The sequence below is a fragment of the Panthera pardus genome, unplaced genomic scaffold (assembly GCF_024362965.1).
Source record: "Panthera pardus isolate Hobbes unplaced genomic scaffold, ASM2436296v1 HiC_scaffold_6, whole genome shotgun sequence".
NCBI classification, from domain to species: Eukaryota; Metazoa; Chordata; class Mammalia; order Carnivora; family Felidae; genus Panthera; species Panthera pardus.
In genome coordinates, this window is record NW_026526991.1 from 99,811,805 (window position 1) to 99,832,456 (window position 20,652).

Consider the following 20,652-nt stretch of genomic DNA (forward strand, 5'->3'; position numbering starts at 1 on the left):
AAGAGAAAGACCAAGGCAGAAAGAATCACGAAGAGACCAGAAACAGAAAAGAGGAAGATAAGAGAGATTGGCTGGGGAAAGTAGGTCGGAAGGCTGAGGTGGGAGAAGGGAGCCCCCAGAGGCTGGGCAGAGACTAGAACCTTCACTGGACAAGAAGAAGCCAGACTCAGGATTGCTGCTGACAGGGAGTTTATTTAGACTGAGTTGTGAAGATCTGGCTGCCTCAGCTCCAGGTCAGAGCTGCTCGGGCTCCGGCTCGGGCTCCGGCTCGGGCTCCGGTTCCAGTTCCGGTTCTGGCTCCAGCTCCCCTATCTTGCTCTGGGTCTGAGGTGGGTGAATCTCATGCTCCAAGGCAGAGAATCTTCTTGGACGCCACTATGGGAAGACATGGAGGGTGGGTGGGGAGAAAGATGAAGGGAATATGGAGAATACTGAGTCTCTCTATTCTTTCCCAGTCCCCTGTGTTCCCCATCTGGTCCCAGGCCTTTTCTCAGTCCCTTCAAGCCTCTCTTGAGTCATTTGGGCACAAGGGGTCCTTGGAGAGGCTTATGAAGAAGGGGCTCTGCAGGCAAGATCAGGAGTCCACCTTGGTCATCTTCCCTGAGGAGAGGGTGCCAGACAACACTCAGAAAACTAAAGGGAGGGGAAGCCAGTTGCCAGGGCAGGGGGCCGGGGGTGGGGAGAGGCAGGGAGAGGTCCCTGGCTCACCTGTCTTCTCCAAAAGTGAAAGCCAAAGGCTCCAGTCATCAAAAGGAGCAGAAACAGGATACCAAGGATGAGAAACAGAGGGAGCTGGCCTGTCTTCAGGGGACCTGAGGCCCTCCCAGAGTGTTGGGCACCTACAGGAGTACAGCATTAGGCATAGGGTCATAGTTGAAAGGATATCTTGCCACACCCTCATATGTTACAGATGCCAATGAGACAGTGAGACCCAGAGTGTAGGGACTTATGCAGGATTGTTAGCTAATTAATAGCAGAAGTGAGTTCAGGCCTGGACAAGAGCTGGAGGTTAGAAAGAAAAGAGCTGGGATGGGGCAGGGGAGGGGTCTGGAAAGCGGGATCAAGATGGTTGGTCTGGAGCTGGCGCTGTGGCGCTGTGGGGTCTCAGACCTGGGCCAGACGGCTCAGCGAAGGATACCGCTGTCCCGAGAAGCCTCTCCCCCTGGTACACGTGGCACTGCCAGGGCTGAGAAACGAGTCTGGCCTGCTGCAACTCCAGCCAGGGTCCTGGGGAACTTCCCCAAGACGGCTTATCCAGGGGGCTCCACACAAAACGCTCTTGTCCGGATGCTGGAGTCACCTCACAAAGCAGTTTTCTCGGGTTGCCAGGTAACCCAGAGGACTTGGGAGTCACTGAAAAAATCAGAGGGAAGAGAGCTTTGGGGGCCCGACCCCCTCACTTGAAACCACAGAGTCAACTCCCAAGTCTCAATCGCCCTGCACTCACCTGGGCTCTGATTGGGTGAGGTTGAGGGGAGGAGATCAGGGTCATGGCCAAATTAATCTTATCAAGACAAAGCTCTGGGCAGATCACTCTGCTTGCTGCCTCAAAGCTTTCCAGGCTCTCTAGTGCCTTCAGGGGACAGTTCAAACTCAAACTGGCCCAGAAGGATCACATAGCAAATACTATTTTGGATTCTTTTACATTACTTTCTACCCAAATGTTCAGGAACCCCAATATCAGTCAGGTATGTTGCCCCCCCCCCACCATACACCTTCCACTTTTCTTGTTTCCATGACTTGGCTCACATCAGTGTCCCCTGCCTTGAGGTGCCCCTGAATGAACTCTACCCCCCTTTCCGAACGTTCGGAGAACAGTGAACTGACCCACAGATGGCTGATCTACAGACAGCATCTCAAAGCTGTACAGTGAGAGATAGCACGGGTAAGAAGACACCAATGGTGAAGGGTCTTGAGTTGAGCATGGTGTACAGGCACTTGAAGACTTGGTGACAGACACACCTGACCTTAGACCCCGAGGCTGGTACTTCCCAGCTGTGTGATTTGAGAAATTCTTTCTCTGTAAAACAGGAGTAACAGTCTCTCCCAGTGAGCTGTCATGAGATAGCATGGAACACTAACACAAAACAGCTGACGCTCAAGAAGACCTGAGACAGGGGCAGTTGGGTGGCTCAGTCGGTTAAGCGTCTGACTCTTGATTTCAGCTCAGGTCATGATCTCATGGTTCATGGGTTCGAGCCCCGCGTCGGGCTCTGCACTTACATTGTGGGGGCTGCTTGGGAGTCTCTCTCTCTGTGCTCTTCCCCATCCCTCTCTCTAAATAACTATAAATAAACTTAAAACAAAAGAAGAAGAAGATGAAGACAAGCTTGGATGGAAAGAATTGGGAGGCTTTGTCAACTGACTGGATGTGGAGGAAGTGGGAGGCTAAGTGTCAGGGCAAGTGGGATTGGGGCGGGGGGTGGGGTGGGGGGGGAGTTACTGACAGAAAGGCTAAGTCAGCAAGAGGGCTCAGTGTGAGGAAAAGATGGGGTTCAGAGTGAGCCTGAGGTGTGGGTACCATATCTAGGTATCCTGGAACAGGTGGAAATTCAGCACTGACCCTCAGGAAATGTAGGACTGTTAACATATTCATTTATTCACTCAACCAATGTACTTTATTAAGCACCTACTATTCGGTACCACTATTTAGGGGCCACAGGTGAGCACGGCAGGACACAGCCAAGCTGCTGTGGCTCATAGTTACCAATCAATCAACACATACTTCTGAGTTTTGAGGGGTTTTTTTTTCTTCCTGTGTTTGTTTTATACTGTCTTAAAAAAAAAAAAAAAAGCCCTTGCTCAGTAAATATTTGCTGACCAAGGGACTGATTGATTAACTCCTCCCAAATCCAGGCCACTTCCTGCAACTTTAACCCAAGCCCTGGTCCCAAAGTAGACAAGGATTCCAGAGCTATATTCCACCTCTTCTGAACCATTCAAGCTTTTGCCACCTGTCCTTGTAACTTCTCAGACCCTGCCCCCCCGCCCCCCATTCAGAGCAGGGTGGAATGTTCATCTAGTGACTCAGGGGAGACTTTCTGTTTCGGTGGTTCCTTATGTGGGGGCGAGAAAAGAGGAGGCCACAAGGGCAGCCTCTGCAACTTGTGCCCAGTGGCCTGGCATCCTGAAGAGGATTTGCCCAGTCTCTGCCCAGCCAGCCTTCCCTCCCTGTCCCAGCTCCCCTGGGATGGGACCTACTCCTTTCCCACCTGGGGCTGACCTGTGATGACTGCCAAGATGACAGTGACACTGAGCTGCTGCCCCTGCAGATGGACGTGGCAGGTGTAGGTCCCAGCCTGGGCCTGGCTCACAGCCTCCAGTGGAAGGGTAAAGTTGCCATTGTCTCCAGCCACCAGGAGGTTGGGGCCTCCACCAGGAGGGGCCCACTTGGCAGTGAGAGAAGACAGGGTCCCCAAACCGGGAGGCAGGTGGCAGGGCAGCTCCACCCTGGAACCTGCTCCAGCATACACAGTCAGAGGCACTGAGGGCTCCAGACCTGGGAAAAAAGAGAAGCCAAAGTTGACAGGAGGCACAGAGGGGCTGGAGCCCTGGAGCTGTAGGTAAGGGAGGCAGAAGAGGTGGTCAGGCTCTGAAGGGTGCAAGGGAGCAGATAATGTGGATGAGCTGAGGATGCTCTGAAACCCCCATGTGGGCTGGGCCAGGGGGGAGACCAAAGGCTGGCCAGTGAGGCCACAAGGAAAAGCCAGAAGAGGGGAAGGCGGTGAAAAGGCTGCAATGCGAGATACGAGGGAGTTGGACAGTGAGGCCCAGGCAATCACAGTGGGCACCAGCTGCCGGAGACCTGGTTTGGGGACCCATAAGTCAGGGGGAGGTGTTAGGGGGGCAGGAAGGGGTTGTGGTCAAGTATGAAGTCAGACTGGAGGAGTTACCCAGAACAGTGAGGTTGTATGTAATGGAGACATTGAAGCCATCTCTGTAGGTGAGGAGGCAGCCCCACGGCCCAGAGTCCAAGGGGCTCACTTGGGGCAGGAAGAGGAGGCTTCCAGCTAAGTGGTGATGGGGGGACTCCTGGACAGGGACTCTGCCTCGGAACCAGTGCACAGAGGCTGGCCGGTCAGGGCGGCTGAAGGAGCAGTTCAAGATGACCCAGTCAGAGATCCGGAGAGACCCTGGGGGGCTGGCAGTCACTGCTCAAGGATAAAGAAGGTGTGATTAGCTCCACCAGAAACACCTTCCAAACGCAGCAGGCCAACTAGGCTGGAAACAGGCCCCAAGCTGTAGACTTCTTTGTCTTTTCCACTCCAGCTCTCCTCCAGCCACCCGCCCCCCGCCCCGCGCCGCCCCAGTCCAGTGCCTGGCACATGGAGGCGCTTAGAATGGATGCTCAGGAATCTTCTGCCTACTTCCCCCCACCTCTGCCTCCAGTGCCTCCAGTTTACTCGGCTGGGTCTACCCTCCCCTTTCACCAGGCCTTGCCCGAGGATATCCACCAAGCCCACCCCCTGAGCTACAGAAGTCTGAAATGAGTCACTCTAGCCCAACACTCTCCTCCCCCCCCCCCCCCGCCCCCCGCAACCCAGGGGTGCCTCCCCTCCTCCACCCTGGCACTCCCAGGGTGGGTGGGGGAGGGGAGTTCCAGGGGTGATAACAATCTCTCCCTAGGGTCCTCCCCTCCCCCACACACGTGCTTCTCTGGGGGCACCTTCCACTCTGCCCCCCCACCCCCTTCCGCTACCCTCCTGGAGGCGGGGGGGGGGGGGGGGGGGGTCGGGGGGGGCCTCTCCCGCCCTGCCCAGGGCGCATTCTTAGAAACACAGCCCCTGCCCCAGCCCTTCCTGCCTCCGGGGCGGCGGGGAACGCGGCGCCCTGCTCCAGCCCCCCTCCCCACGGCCCGCCCCCACCTACTGGAGGCCTGGCCCACGCGCAGACGGAGGCGGCAGGCGAGGGAGCGGTCTCGGAGGTGCACCGCAGCGCGGTACTCGCCGGCGTCGGCGCGTCGGGCCGGGCGCAGCCACAGCGAGAAGTCCCCGCGCTGGAGGCCGCGCTCTTCCAGCTGCACGCGGGGCTGCAGGGGCGGCCTCCCGCTGCGCAGGCCGCCGGGAGCCTGCATCAGCACCACGTAGCGGCGCGGCCCCGGGCCCTGGGCGGAGGGCGCCACGGGGCGCAGGCTGGGCGCGGGAGCTGGCGGACCACTGGACGGGAGAGAGGGACGGGACTGAGAAATTCGAGGGGGAAGAAGCCCGGGGCGAGATGCAGCCCAGCCCCACTTCGAGGATGAGGAAACCCACCCAAAAGATCTCTTGACCGCTGACCGTCCCCATCCTCGTCCCCCCTCGGGTGGGGCCAGCGCCATCCACGCTTGGAGAGGCGGGCATAGAAGGGATGCAGGTGTGAGGGGAGCAGTCTTCCAAGGAAAGGCAGCGGGGGAGACCGAGCCACTGGGTTCTGGGGGATCGACAGCTCAGGGCAGGAGACTGGAGGCTGGCTTCGGCCTTGGGTTATGAGTCTGGGTGCCATTGCTGTTGGATTTGGGGGTTCTGTTGCCCAAGTTCGGGGTGCATACCTGTCTGGTAGATGGTGCCAAGTGACCCCTGCTGTTCTCAGAAGGCTGACATCCTGGAGGGGGATTGTGGGGCTGCAGGGGAGCTGGGCAGGAGCCCCCTCCTGGGCCCACACCACAGAGACCTCTGTCTCAGACCCTGGAGCCTCCACTGGGTAGGAAAAGAGAGGTCAAGGTGAGGGGCCATGAGCCAGAAGACTGAGGAATAGAGGAGCCTCAGCTACCTGAAGGAGAAACAGGACTGAAGTAGACATTGGGCTGCCCCTTCCCCACCCAACGGGAAGACCATGGAGAGGCTTTGGGACAGAAAGACTGCCCGGAGCAAGGCCTTAGAAGAATCCACCGAAGCTAAGGACCTTGGCATCTGTGAGGTCCAGAAACCCCTGCTGACCACCCCCCACCCCCGTCCCCATGGGTCTGGAGGGCAACCCTCCCAGATGGTCAGCCCCATCTTACCTGGAGCCACCCGCTGCAGCTGCAGAAGCAGCAGAACCAGGAACTGAGCCTCCCACATCTCCCCCTTAGGCCTGGGCCACGCTGAGCCCCCCAAAGGGAAGAGGTCAGAAAGAGGGGAGGGACAGATGGACAAAAGAGGGGTTCTGCAAAGATACCAGGTAGAAAGGAATCTAGAAGAGGGACAGGGACAGAAGCCTGGTACAAGAACCAATGTACCAGACTGGAATCCAGAGGCAAGTCAGCCAGATTGGGCAGCAGGAGTTGGGGGAGGGGGTGGGGGTGGGGGTGTCCCAGCCAATGGGGCAAGGCAGTGGCAGAGAGCAGAGTGGAGGCCAGGTGGCTGTCTTGAGCTGGGAGGCAGTTCTGCTGCTCCTAGGGCCCTTGCCCCTGTCCTTCTGCCTTCCCTCCACCTTCCCCACTTCCCCTCCCCGTTACCCCCCCCACACACCCCAGGGTTCACAGTTTCGCTTCGCAGTGGAAAGTCTGAGGGGGTTGATTCCCAGCAGCATTACCCTCCACTTCTGTGGTGGCGCTCCCCTTGTTTATTTCCTCAGTCCTGGGTGTCCCCGCCAACCCTTCACCCCCCCTTCTCCCTCCCTCCCTCCCTCCCTCCCTCCGAATCCTTTCCCCAGGGACCTTCTGGTTCTCTCCAAAAGCCTTTTCTGCCTGGAACTACCTGCCGGCCCATCTCTAAGCTGCCACTCCTGTCCCACCATTAACACTTTGTTTTCTTAGCAAGCTCTTCCCTTGGTGCCATCTCCTCCCTCATTCCCTTAACCTCCCCAGACTTTCACTTAGCACAACACCAGACTCCCCACCTGCCCAATGGTTCCTGGGAATACAATGAACCTAAAAGATGGTAGGTATGGGGAAGGGAACCCCAAGTCCGGGGGGCAGGGGAAGCTACATTATATTGAGCTTTCATTATATGTCAGGCACTGTATAGGACACTTTACATACAGTAACTCATGAAATGTGATATTTCCCCATTGTACAGATGAAGAAACTGAGGCAGGTTCAAAGATTAATTTGCCCTGGTCAGTTAGGGAGTATGAGCCAAAAGGTGTGTGTATCTGGGTGTGTAGTCCTGACGCTGGGTGAGTTAAGGGTGTCCTCTTGAAGAATGATGGGGTTGAGTCGCACACACCCCCCTCCAGCTCAGACCACTGTGTCCTCATCAGCTTCTCCCAAACCAGAGGCTTTGAACTGTGAGACAGGGCAAGGGTGATGTGGTGAAATGCAGAAATCCTGCAACAGAGATCAAACTCGAGAAAAACGGAGACAGAACTAGGGAAGGAAGCCCTGACTGAGAGGGGAACTCTTGCTCTCCACCCCACCCAGCCTGAGGAGCCCAGCCCAGAGGGGTGGAGTGCAGGTGCCAAGAGCCCCCACCACACCTGGGAACCCCAAGAGGCCCTGGACTTCTCTCCTCGGCCTGCCCAAGGGCTCATCTCGTCAGTGCCAGGTTTAGGGCACGTTTGATGCCAGGCAACTCTCACTCCCTGTCCTAGGAGGCCGAGACCCAGGCCTCCCAGCCCTCTCCCACTTCAGGGGCGGGACTTCCTGTTTCTGAGGCTGCTTCTTTGCCTGGTTCAGCACAACAGAGCTGGTAGCTTTCCACTGGGCTCAGCAGTGTCTAGACCTGGTGTGGGCTAGCAGGGAAGTGTGTACGTTCTGCTGGGGAGGAGAATCCCCAAGAATTCAAAACCAGGACAGAAGTTAGCTCTCAGAGAAGCTGTGCTCCCTGTCCATCCCTGGAGTGCTGATCTTGTCTTCTTGAGTGGTGGGTGGTAGGAGGGTGCAGCTGCTTTTTTACAGAAGAAAAGGGTCCTGATAGAACCTGACGTCAGCCACCCTCCTCCCTCTGCCCCGGGAAAGCAGGAGACAGGTTAAAAACAGAAGCGCGACCGTTTCTTTATTAAATTATACAAAAAGGGGAGGGGAGGGGAGGGGAGGAGGGCAGCTGTGGGGCTCGGCCCCAACCCTGGCCCCACCCCGGCCTGGCGCTGTCTGAGAGAAGGGGATCTGAGGGAGACTCAGGGATCAGGCAGGGTAGGGATGGGCAGGACACGAGGCTGGGATGCAGAGGTGAGGGAGGAGAGGCTACCCGAGGAGGGGTGGGGAAAGGAAGAGGAGAGCAAAGACAGGGAGAGGAGCAATTGGGGACCAGCTGGGGAGCTCAGATGGAGCAGGTCGGGAGGTGGAACAATGGCAGAGTGAGGATGGAAGGGGCAGTGTCTGGAGAGGCGGACATGAGAAGGCTGGGGACAAAGAGGGTGGCAGTTCTGGTGCAGGGCCCAGAGCAAGGAACCAGGTGAAGAGTGGCTGCACTCGTCTGTTCCCACCCCCACCTCCAGGCCCCGAGGGGCCTCCCACCCCCAGCCCATTGGCGGGGGGGGGGCTCATGCCGACGCCCCATTTTCTGTCTTCTGCCGCTTGGGATCCGCTTCATCCTGTGGAGGGAGAGTTGGGGTAGCTGCAAAATGGGAGAGGGACCTCCCCCTGTCCCTGCCCTGCTCCAGCCCCCGCCCGGGCACCACAGGCATCCAGGTCCAAGTCCAAAGGGCTCCCAGCCCCTGCTGCAGCCCTGACAGCCCCTCAGGCCCCACAACCCAGCCCAAACCTCCTCTTCAGCAGCTCTCTTCAGCGCGGGCCCTTCGTCGTCATCTTCTTCTTCTTCCTCATCTGAGGAGCCAGAAACGGGTCATTGGGGAAGGGCAGGAAGCTCTGGCACAGACCCCCTGTGGTCGCCCTCAGCCCTGCTTCAGGTCTTCAAGCCCACCCTGACTCTGTTCCTTTGAGCCCAGCCTCCCCTGCCCCTCCCCACCTTCTTCTTCCCCCTCATCCTCCTCCTCTCCGTCCTCAGCAGTTTCTTCTTCTTCCTCCTCAGCTCCGTTCTCCTCCTCCTGCGGGGGACCAGGAGGGAGAGCAGTGTCAGGCTGGCCAGGCTGGCGGTATGCCTCCACCACCACCAATGGCAGGGGTGTTGAGGGCCCAAAGGGTGGGGCGCGGAGGATGGGAGGGGCCAAAGCAAACGCAGGACCCAGCCCCCTGCCCCCCCCCCCCCCGGGATAACTGGAGGGGGGATCTGAATCTCCACCTGACCCCTGCGCACCTCCACCACTTCTTTCTTTCGCTCTTTCCGGCTTGCCTTCTCCTCCACCTTCTCTTTCTTCTCCTTCAGGTCCTGCAAGAGAGAAAGAGGTCACCTTCCTCTCACCACAAATGAGCTGCAGCCGGTCCCTCTCGCCCCGTTCTCCCTCTGCAGTGAGCTTAGAGGAGTGTAAAAACGGAGGAGTTGGCCACAACAGCTCAGAGGCAGAACAGAGGTCCCCGGGTCCCTACGGCCACAAAGGGGCTGAGACCAGACACCTTCCCCAAGACTCAAGGGAGGAGAGAAAAGTGATGAAGATAGAGGGAGGAATGGACAGCCAAGGTAACTGCTCATGACCCCCATCAAGTTCTCCAAAACCTCCTGGGCTGAAGAGTTCAGCTCAGCAAAGCAAATCCCCTCCATCTGCTGGCAGCCCTGATGCCCCACCCCCTCTTGAGGTCCCTCCGCCTTCCTGGCCTGCCCCCTCCCACAGCCTGCCCTGCTCTGCCTTTTGTCTACCTCTGGGGCCTTTTCCTGAGTATTCTCTCTCCTGGGCATCCCTCCCGGCTTCCCCTCTCAGCCTTGAATGCCTTTGTTTGTCTGTGTGTCCCCCAACTCCTCAGCCTCCTACTTGGCCAAACACGACAGGAATAGGGAGAGCACCCCAGCCTGATGCACACCTACTCCAAACCAGTTCCGAGTAGTTTCCTCCTCCCTAAGCCCAGCCCCTGGTGCCAGCAGTGGTGTGGAAGGGTAGAAGTCACCATTTCCAGGGGGAACATAGGTAAAGTACGATAAAGGAAACATGGAAGGGAGAGGGTATCGGACATCGCAGATGGAGAGAAAGACAAACAAGGTCTGGGGTGGGATGGGAATGTAGTAGGGGAAGGTACCTGCCTAGAGTGCCCTCCCTCCACTGCCCCCCCTCTCTCCTTCACCCCAGGAGCCCACCCAGCAGGCACACCTTTGATGTCTTATTCTGATGTGGCAGACAGGAGTTGTGCATGGGTCCCTTCTCTCTGGACATCACACTGGCCCTTCCAATTTAGATTCCAGTCCTCTTTCCACACCCCCCCACCCCCACCCCAACCGCCCTTGGCAGGCACTGTTCAACTGTGGATGTCCCTGTGCCATCTGATGTGGTGCTGGTGTGCAACTCTGTGTATCTGATTCCATGTGGATGGAAGTTTTCTGTGTGAGTGGCTCTCCCGGGAGGGTGTGTCCTTTCTGGAACAGGATCGGGAATAGGAGTAGAGGTTGGTGCAGAATGGTTGACCTGGAGGGACACTCAATTCCCTTTTCCCTTTAAGAGGAACACAGAACACTGGACCCTCTCACTCCAGCTAGGTTTCTTCATGCCACTTCCCTGCCCTCATTTCCTTGCCACATGGTGGGGATGGCATTTCTACTACCTGGTGGGCTCTCCTCTACATCCTGGGCCTAGAGAGCCAAGGGCTAGTCAGCTTCTCTCTGGGGGCCCCAGCACCAGGTCTGTGCTGCCCTGGCCTGAGTTTCCCATCTGGCCTGATAAAGAGAGGGAGGGAGGGAGGGAGAACGTCAGGGAGGGAGGGAGACTACCAGAGACCAAAGTCCAAGGGGCCGGGCCCTCTCCTCCCCTGTCCTGTCCTTCTGGTCACTGTCCTTCCATGATCCCTTTTCCAGGAGGGTATGTGACCTAGGTCTTGTGCTAAGCAGCTCCCTGGCCTCATTAACTCAACACAGGCACACACACTGACACAGGCTGACACCGATTCACACACACAGCTACAGAGGAGCGCCCACGAGATCCGGAGACACATGGCCCGGTGTTTGGGCATCCTGGCACACACTCTTGAGACAGCACGAGAGCACAGCAAAGCCATTCGGCACTCACAAAGCGGCAACATGGCTCCAGAACATCTACGTCTCCACATGCACACATGTAACTGACACGGGCAGTCCCACACACTCGCTGGATTACAGACATACAAAGACACCTACTCAGTGAAGTCACATGCCACCGCACAGCCCACCGGAGGGCCACACGGCACACCTTATCAGCTCTCACACATAGCCCCTCTCTGCCACTGCCTTTAATCCCACTGGTTGCCCTCTTTCACTTCTGGGGCCTCTAGGAGACCTCTGTGACCTCCTCAACAACCAACCCTACCCCTTCCCCCAAAGTCGGGCTCCCAGCCCCCAAGCGCTGGCCGAATTAATTTCCCAAAGCGACACTCAGCAGGTTCCCTAGGGAAATTAGAGGAAGGCTGGAAGAGAGGCAAGGGCAAAGGGATGGGGCCAGGGAAGGGAGCTGATGAGAGCAAGGACGGCTCGATGCAATGCCATGTAACGCTGAGCTTCAGCTTTCTCGAAGGCTATTCCCGCCCCGCTTCTGATTTTTAGGAATCCAAGACTCTTTAAGCGTGAAGGGGGCGGGAGGGTGAGGGGAGAGACTGGAGGGAGCTCTGGAGAGAAAAGAAAGCTGAAGGCCAGTGGGGTAAGAAATGGATATAGATGGAAGGGAAGGAAAAGAGAGAAGGAGAAAACAGACACAGGCAATAGCTGTCCGAGCACAGAAGCAAGAGGCGGTCGGGCCTCGAGGGGAGGGGCCCGAGAGCGGCAGCCTCCCAGGAGAGTCCTGTTTACTCTGGAGGATCTCAAACCGCTTAGGAGAGGAAAGGTGAGGTCAGACTGGAAGGAGAGCCGGGGAAACGGGGAGCGGAGAGACGGAGCGGGGGAGGGGCACGGTAAAGTGAGCCGGGGCGCGCTCCGACGGGAAGCGGACGGGGTAGAGGCGCGCGAGCCGGAGCCGGAGCCGGAGAGGGGTGGGGACGGCGGCGGGGGCCGGGCGCGGGCCGAGCGGCGAGGCCGGAGCCGCGGCGCGCGGCGCTCTGGAAGCTAGAGGGCGCTGGCGGGAGCCGCGCGAAGCGGGGTAGGCAGCGCCGGGCAGGGGAGCGGGGGGGAGGGCGGAGTGGGGTCCGCCGGGACCCGGCGCCAGGGCAGCGTGGGGCCGTCGGGGTTAGCGTGGGGCGCAAGACCGCGCGGAGCCCGGGGATCGCGCGCGGTCCGGGCCGCCGCCGTCCCCGCCCGTACCTTGGCGCTCAACTCGGCCGCTGCCTCCACGCTCTTCTCCGACATGGTGCCGGGGCCGGGGCCGGGGCTGGCGGGGAGCCGGGGTCCCGGGGCCGGGACGGAGGGGCCCTGGACGGCGGAGGGTGGCCGCGGCCGGAACCTGGCGCGGTGGCGGCGGCGGCGGCGACAGCGGCAGCGGCGGCCGCTCAGCAAGCTGGGTCTCTGGAAGAGGCGGCAGAGGCGCGCGGGGTGGGGCGGGGGTGGGTCTGGAGCGGAGACCCGCAGGGCTGCGGCCGTCCGGAGGGCGGGCGGAAGGGCGGTGCGGGCGGTGGCCGGCGCGCTCCGGCCGCGGTCGCTCGGTCCTCGGCTCGCCGCCCCCGCACCAGCAGAGCTGCCGCCGACCAGCCGCTGCCGCCCCCGGGCAGGGAACCCGCTTATAAAGGCGGCGCTGCCCGACGGGAGGGGCTTCCCAGGGGTGGGGCTGGCGGGAGCGGGGAGGAGAGGAGAGGGGAGGGGGATGAAAGCGGAGGTTGGCGAGGTGGGGATAGGAGGATGAAAGCGAGGGGAGGGAGCGCGCGAGAGGCGGGAGGGAGGACAGGACCAGGAGGGGAAATGGAGAGACTGACGGTCGAGGAGAAAAGGAGTGGAGCGAGGAGGTGGAAAGGGGTGGGGTTCCTGCGGGGAGGGACCTCTCCGAATCCCGACCTACTGCCTGCGAAAGTGGAGTCTGTCTTTTGGGGGCGGACTGGAGGGATGGCCAGAATCCTACTGACCCTCCCCCAACCTCCCCCCCGCCTCCCCGCAAGAAATCCTGAGATTTTGCCAAGGGATGGGGTGGGAGAAGCAGATGGAAAGGTCGGGCAGGTATTTGAGAAACCAAAAGCTTAAAGAAGAGGAAGAGGGTGGCGGAGCTACTTCCACATCGCGCTGGCTTTCCCTTCCCGTCCTGCATCTCCATTCTCTGGCCTTAAGATGGAAGGGCCAAAAGGGCAGCCCACTCTCTGTCCTTCCCTAGGCTGACATTTGTGACCCCTACTGGGCTCCTCCCGTCCTGGATCTGTCTCGAGATCTAGAGGTGTCAGAGGCCCTCCAGGCTCCTTCCTTCTCTTCCATCTCGGACCGCTCTTATTCGCCCATCTCATCTCACTTGTCTTCGCCTGGTCCTTCTTTTTCTCTTCATCCCTGTTCATTCATCTGTACCCAGACCCCTCCCTCACAATTTATACCTCACATCTCTCATTCTTCGGTTGCCTCTTCACCTCTCATCTCCCTCTTCTACCCTTCCATCTCTGATCTCTTCCCCCCCCCCCCCCCCAGACCACACTGTTCCTGTCCCATGTGAGTCTGTCACCTGGCCTTATATCCTTCGCTGATTCCCTCCAACTCCTCTCCAGGTCTTGATTGTCCACATTTTCCCTCTCTTTCCTTTTCTCTTTCCTCGGTTGCCATCTTCCCTAGCCTTTCTGGATTGTATTTGCCCCCTTTGCAAGGGGTTCAGGTCTGGAGTTCCAGCCCCGCCCTGTACCACTCATCCTCAGTTCCAGGCCCTCAGTCTTGGTATCTTTGGATGATTTTGAGAAGCTTGGAATTTCAGGAGCTGGGTGTGTTAACCGTCAGGAAGGTGGATGGAGTGGAAGGCTAGGGTTTGGAAAAAGATATCTTTGGTGTGTGTACACTCCCATATTTGTCTATCATTATCATTATTTGTCTTATTATTTTCATTTTCTTAAGAAGGACACACTGATCAATCATCATCATTTGGTATCTGAGTGTTTAAAAATACCATCTTTTGGGCCCGTGGTGTACACACTTCCCAATTTCTCTTTCTGACTCTTCTATCAGTTTCTCGGTCTCCATCTCCTCAAAAATCTTGGAGCCCCACCCAGGTTTTTCCTTGCCGGACAGACTCTGATCATCGTTCTCGGAGATCTTTCCATCTCTATCTCGATCTGTTTCTCTGACTCACTCACTGATGTCTTTAGCGATCTCTGACCCGCTCCATCTCTGTACTCTTCTTGCTTCATTTCTCTCCCTCTCCCCTCTCCTTTACCCCCCACCCAGTCTCCCAGTCTCGCTCCCTCCTGTCAGTCTCTTTCCTCTCCTTCCCACCCTCCTTTCCTCATCCCCTTTTCCACCTCCCAGCCCCGCCTGCCGTCTCGGACACCCTGCTGGGCTCTTACCCTGTTGCCCTGGTAACCGCCCCCCACTCCGGTCACCTCCACTCCCCTCCCCCCTCCAATCACCGCCACCAACAACCTCCATCCACCTTCCTCCTATTTTTCCTCAGAGCCAATAGAAACCCTGTTGCCAGGTGGAATGCTCATTTGAATCAGCCAATCCAGGAGTCTAACTGCTTGCCCTGCCTTATATGGGGATTTGAGGAGGGCCACTCCCCCCACTCCAGCCCCACAGGGGACCAGCCCCTCCACTGTCCTTTCTCCCCGCCCTGGAGAGAGCCTGGGACCCTCCCTCTCACCCTTGTAGGAGGGCCTGGCCTCCCATTTCTCTAACTGGGACCACCGGGGTTAGTGTGGGGAGTGGGCCGGACTGTGGGCTGGGCCTCTGGGCTGGGGGTGGGAATGAGGTGTGATTAGGAAGGGGAGGCGGAGGGAGCCGGGAATTTTGCCCAGGGAGGGGTGTCTGGGAGCGGAGGCAGCTGCAGTGGAAAATTCCAGGGAGATGGAGAGGCAGAGAATGGGAATCCTGCCCCAAGGCCCAAGGGAGTGCCTTGAGAATCTAAGAGTTTGGACACTAGGGTCCCCAGGGACCACAAGAAAAAGATCCAGGAAGCAGAAGGCCTGGATCTAATTCCCTTCCTGCATGGGAGAAGCATCTCTTATGCTTTCCTGTCTGGTTGGACAGCAGACCAGTCTCCTGAAGTCTTGGCTTCAGGAGAAAGAAGCTAGAAGTGAAACTTTGGATGAATTTGGAGTAAGCCGAGAGCTGAAAGCCTAACCCCATACCCCTTAGGGTTAGTCTCTGGGCCTCTGGGGCCAGTGGTGTTAAATGATGCCAGCTTGTGTTTGGTCCTTTCCAGAGAACTATTTCTGAGACCTTGTAGAGGCTTGCCTATTCATAGGGTTCTATTACTCCCCAGTCCAACTGAGATTTTCTCCCACTAGTTGAATGGGGAAACCTGGTGCTTCTTACAAATTTTCTGGAGGTTGGAAAAGGGAAGCCAGGTGAGAATAAAGGAGGCATGAGCCCCTGGAAACCAGGACTTCTGGCTTGACATCCTAGAGATGTACTTCATTACCGTCTGGAAGGTGTTCAATTCTAATTATTACCTTCTCAGTCTTTTGAAATGTGGCAAGTGGTTCTTCAGTTTCCCCACTAGAGTGTCAGCTCTGTGAGGGAAGGACCCAGGCAGACTTTTTATTTTTTATTATTATTTTGTTAAGTAATCTCTGCACCCAACCTGGGACTCGAACTTACAAACCAAAGATTAAGAGTCACATGCTCCACCGACTGAGCCAGCCAGGCGTCCCAATTGCTATCTTATTCCTAAGTGAATTCTTCCCTCTCTCCAGTTTCCTGAGGTTTTTCAGCTTGCCTGTTTATCTGATAAGTTAAGTGCTAAGGAAGGGCTAGTTATCAGTGAAGGCATTGGACAACAGAAACCTGAAAGTTGGACCTCCCCACTCCTCACTGCTTTTTTTATTCTCATTCCACTTACAAAAACTCATTTTCTATTCCTCATTTTTCCTTTTTTTTTTTTTATCTTTGCAAAATTCAGTGGAGAGTTGAGAGGAGAGGGACCCCTAGAGAGATGCCTAAACCAGCCTAAGTTTGCTCACGTTTGAGTTCATTGCCTACAGGAATGTTCCTTAAGAAATCCTCTTCACAGCGCACCCCGTGGCTCAATCGGTTAAGCATCTGACTCTTGATTTCAGCTCAGGTCATGATGTCACAGTTCCGTGGGTTCGAGCCCTGTGTCCAACTCTGTGCTGACAGCGCAGAGCCGGCTTCAGATCCTGCCTCTCCCCTGCTCATGTGTGCGCACCATGCTCTCTCATTCTCTCTCTCTCTCCATCAAAAATAAATAAACATTTTAAAAAAAGAAAAGAGGGGCGCTTGGGTGGCTCAGTCGGTTGAGCGTCCGACTTCGACTCAGGTCATGATCTCGCAATTTGTGAGTTTGAGCCCCGCATCAGACTCTGTGCTGACAGCTCGGAGCCTGGAAACTGCTTCGGATTCTGGGTCTCCTTCTCTCTCTGCCCCTCCCCCACTTGTGCTCTGTCTCTCTCTATCAAAAATAAATAAAATATGTTTAAAAAATTTAAAAAAAGAAAAGAAAAAAAAAGAAAGCCTCCTCACAACAGTAAGGCACATCCATCATGAACACTACCCGTCCAGTTGTATCCATCATCATGTTCTATGCACTTTTAAGTAGAGGTAAACTTTTTAAATTCCAAGTTTTCTTTTTGCCCCCTTTATGAAGCCTGAACCCTTGCATTTCAACAAATTTTTATTGAGCTCTTCCTTGGTGTCAGCCACCACGCTCTGTGATGGAGACACAAAAGCTGAAAAATGGTCCCTGCCCTCAAGGAACAGATGGGGAGATTTCAAGGGCAACCTGAAAAGGGACATGTGTCCAGCACTCTATCTACCAGGCAAACCAGACAGCACATGGTCCCCTCTATCAGTACACTTTTCCAAAATGCCTCCCAGATCTCTCCCGGTTTTCCAAATCCTTATACATTGTTCCCAACTCCAAACAGCCTCTGTTGGTTCCTCCACCCTTACTGATGGTCTCCCCTGTCCCTGTGCACTAGACCTAGCACGACTGGAGGCACCACAGAGGAAGAGCTCAATAAATCACTGAATTCCAAGCCCTGACACATCATTTCAGACCCATTCTCTGAGCCTTCTCTACCTTCTTCTTTGAGCAGGCCCAGGAAACACACAACCCACTCCCAGGACACTGACTTGCCTCTCTCTCTGACTTGGGATTTTCTAACTACTGATGTCCTGGTGGTCACTGTCTTTTTATGCTATCATCGTCACAAGCAAAAGTTGTGGGCTTTCTTACTTCCCCATGAACCTTCTCTCTAGCAAAAAGAATTTGTTTTACCATCCTACGTCTCCTCCAGATTTTTTGATTGGCTTCTTTAATTCTCCATGCCCTCTTCCTGACCTCCTTCACTTTTAGACCAAGCATAGTTTGCCACTGCCCGACCCTCTACTGTCCTCCTTTAATTTCTCTCCATGTGCACTCTTTTCAAAAAGGCTTCACAGACCCGCTGAAAAGTCCAGAAGGAACATTTATAGGTGCTTTCTGGCTCTGTCCAATAAGATTTTCTGTGATGATGGAAATGTTCTATATCTGCACTTTCCAATGCAGTGGCCACTAGCCACGTGTGGTTATTGAACACTTGAAATGTGGCTAGTGCAACTGAGGAACTACATTTTTAAAAAATTAATTTATTATTATTATTATTTTATTTTATTTTATTTTAATTTGAGAGCGAATGCAAGCAGGGCAAAGGAGCAGTGGGGGAGAGAGAGAATCTTAAGCAGGCTTCCTGGGCCCCGGGATCCTGACCTGAACTGAAATCAACAGAATGTCCAGAGCAACTCTGGCTGCTGTGTTGAAAGTCACATGGGCCATTGTTGTTGTATACTTTACCGTAGGTGCACGTCCGCTCAGGGTTTCCACAGTTTCACAAATTTAACACACCATGTGGCTGAGGCAGAGGACAGAAAGTAAAAATGAAAAAGCTACAGGAAAATGTTACCAGGCATGACAGCTAGAGACTCATTTTGTGCAGAGGGAGGACTCAGTAACCAGGAAAAGGCAATGAATGACAGTGTTGCCCGAACACTTGCCTGTGACTCAGCCTCCCTTAGCGATTCCACATGTATTTCCCTGGTTTTAAGCCCCACTGCCAGCACAGACCTCAAATATGGATGACTCTCAAACCCCTCTCTCTAACACTGGGACTCCTTCCCTTCTGTTCATCAATTCTTGGATCCTCTGGAGCTCTTCAAACCTGACGTGATCCAGGTGAAATTCCCTTGTTTTCTAGTTCAGTTAAAGGTACTGTCCTTCACCAGTTCATTCATGCCGCAGAGTCATCCAAGACCACCTTTTCTTTCGCTCCCCAGGACTCCCACATTTCACTTTCTAAAGATTCCTTAAGTGCCTCCCCTCTCTCCAAACTCAGTCCTGTCTCACACTTGTTGACTTTAAGCTTAATTCACTAGGGTTTTCAACCATGATCTAAGAATGTTTGTATCTCCAGCACTGACCTCCCTACCTGGCATATTGGAGAAGCTCAAAAATGTTTCCTGAAATGCACAAACTGACTTTCTACCTAAAATACAAATGGACTGTTGTCATTTCCCTACATAAAACCTCTTGATAGCTTCCCCACACCTATAGGATGAGGTCCAGAAGCAAACAGGGCCCTTCAAGTTCTAGTCCCTTTAAACCTATGTACTCTTATCTCTCAACACTGTTCCCTCAAAAGTTTTGCTTCATTCAATGTTTTCCTCCTTACAGTTCTTCCCAAATGGAGCAAGCGTACTTTTGCACTGATCGCATATCCTGCCTGGAGTACTCTCCTGGATTCCCTACCCCAGTCCCCAGGTCACTGACTCCTTCTTCTGAACCACTTTTGCACTTTTAATATACACTTTTCTCTTGCAGCCTTCATCACAGGATTATAATCAAATCCATGCTGCCTACCCTTGCTAAGCTGTGAAACTTCTTGGGCAGAGACCATGTCTTCCTTGTTTTTTTATTCCCAGCACCTAGCACCATGCCTGGCACATAGTAAGAGTTCAGCAAATATTGACAGGAGCTACCGCACAGGTAGCACAAACTCCAATCCTTATGTCTATGTTAATCACAAGGCATTCTGCCTCCTTCAGAATGTCTTCTTGAAAAGATTAGACGATAGGAAGTTCTTAAGACTTAAAACCTCAAATTCTAATGCTGATTATTCACATTACCATATCTACTCAAGATGGTCTAACAACTAATACCTGTGGTCAAACTGCATATAGAATTCACTTATTGGGGCGCCTGGGTGGCTCAGTCAGTTGAGCCTCCGACTTCGGCTCAGGTGGTGATCTCGCGGTCCGTGAGTTCGAGCCCCACATCGGGCTCTGTGCTGACAGCTCAGAGCCTGGAGCCTGCTTCGGATTCTGTGTCTCCCTCTCTCTCTGCCCCTCCCCTGTTCATGCTCTGTCTCTCTCTGTCTCAAAAACAAATAAAACATTAAAAAAAAAAAAAAAAGAATTCACTTATTTATTTTTATTTTTTTAATATTTATTTATTTATTTATTTATTTATTTATTTATTTATTTATTTTTGAGAGAGAGAGAGAGAGAGAGAGAGAGAGAGAGAGACCAAGCGTAAGCAGGCGAGGGGCAGAGAGAGAGGGAGACACAGAATCCAAAGCAGGCTCCAGGCTCTGAGCTGTCAGCACAGAGCCCGACGCGGGGCTCCAACTCATGAACTGTGAGATCATGACCTAAGCTGACTGAGCCACCCAGGCACCCCTGGAATTCCCTTATTTCTGTTGTCTACATCTCCTTCTACTTTAAGGTAGTCAGCTGCTAAAGGTAAGACTATCTGGATCAGTTATCCTGTGTAGCCAGCCACATGGTCAGAATCTTACAGCCAGACACAATTTCAATATATTCTCAGACCAGTACTTGTATGTTCTCAGTACAATGGGGAAAGCAGAATGGTCATTTCTTTCTCATTCAGGCACCCAGGTCAAGAAACTTTGGAGTTATTCTTGACTCTTCACAAAAATAAATAAATATTAAAAAATATATATATATGTATATATGTGTACATATATACATATATATATAATCTGACCACTCCTCCTCCTCCACTGTTTCTGATCTACTCTAAGGTACCGGCAGATCTCACCTGGATTATGGCAACAGCATGCTAATAGGTCTGTTTCTCCAGAAAGGGACTATTTGTCCCCCAACAGGGACGATTTGTCTTCCAATAGTCTATTCTCCATACAGTAGTCAAAGTGATCCTTTTGTAGGTCTTACAAAATCCCACATTATCTGGCTTCCTTCTTTCTCTGTGACCTTGTCTCTTACTACTGCTCTTCCTATCTTCCTATCTTCTCATATCCAATAGTGCTCTTCCTCAGTCTAGGCACATTGCCTTCTTTGTGGTCCCTTGAACACACTAAGCATTCTTCTGCCTCGGGGCCTTTGCTCTTACTATTTCCTCTGCCCAGACTGCACTCACCTCATCTATTCCTGAGCTTGTTAGGTCTCTGCTTAAATGTCATCTCATCAGGGGGAACTTCCCTAGTCACCCTAAAAAGCAACCACCACTTCCCAGCTACTTGCCTATTCCTCTATCCCTCATCTACCTTGCTTTATTTTTCTCTCACTACTGTATCTCCAGAGCCAGGAATATTCCCTGACACATAGTAGACATTTAATAAATATTTGCTGAGTGGATACGGATATGAAAACAAACTGAAAAGTTGACTTAAGAAACATGCTCCTGAGTCACTTTTTAATCTTACCCTGACCTGGT

At 54.5% G+C, this 20,652-nt stretch overlaps 2 protein-coding genes across 2 annotated transcripts; both read right to left on the reverse strand.

Moving 5' to 3' along the window:
• Nucleotides 1-172: 172 nt before the first annotated feature.
• Nucleotides 173-6,398, reverse strand: LAG3 (lymphocyte activating 3). The gene is made up of 8 exons (XM_019464683.2): nucleotides 5,981-6,398; nucleotides 5,528-5,675; nucleotides 4,870-5,156; nucleotides 3,894-4,151; nucleotides 3,224-3,499; nucleotides 1,111-1,353; nucleotides 709-839; nucleotides 173-375 (listed from the first exon to the last, which is right to left on the reverse strand). The coding sequence occupies exons 1-8, from the start codon at nucleotides 6,036-6,038 to the stop codon at nucleotides 235-237; spliced, it is 1,542 nt and encodes a 513-aa protein (XP_019320228.1). The 5' UTR covers nucleotides 6,039-6,398; the 3' UTR covers nucleotides 173-234.
• A 1,471-nt stretch (nucleotides 6,399-7,869) lies between these two features.
• Nucleotides 7,870-13,982, reverse strand: PTMS (parathymosin). Its single transcript, XM_053895356.1, has 6 exons — nucleotides 13,932-13,982; nucleotides 12,147-12,830; nucleotides 9,096-9,167; nucleotides 8,808-8,886; nucleotides 8,604-8,665; nucleotides 7,870-8,433 (listed from the first exon to the last, which is right to left on the reverse strand). Exons 1-6 carry the CDS (start codon nucleotides 13,980-13,982, stop codon nucleotides 8,383-8,385), a joined length of 999 nt encoding a protein of 332 aa, XP_053751331.1. The 3' UTR covers nucleotides 7,870-8,382.
• Nucleotides 13,983-20,652: the final 6,670 nt, after the last annotated feature.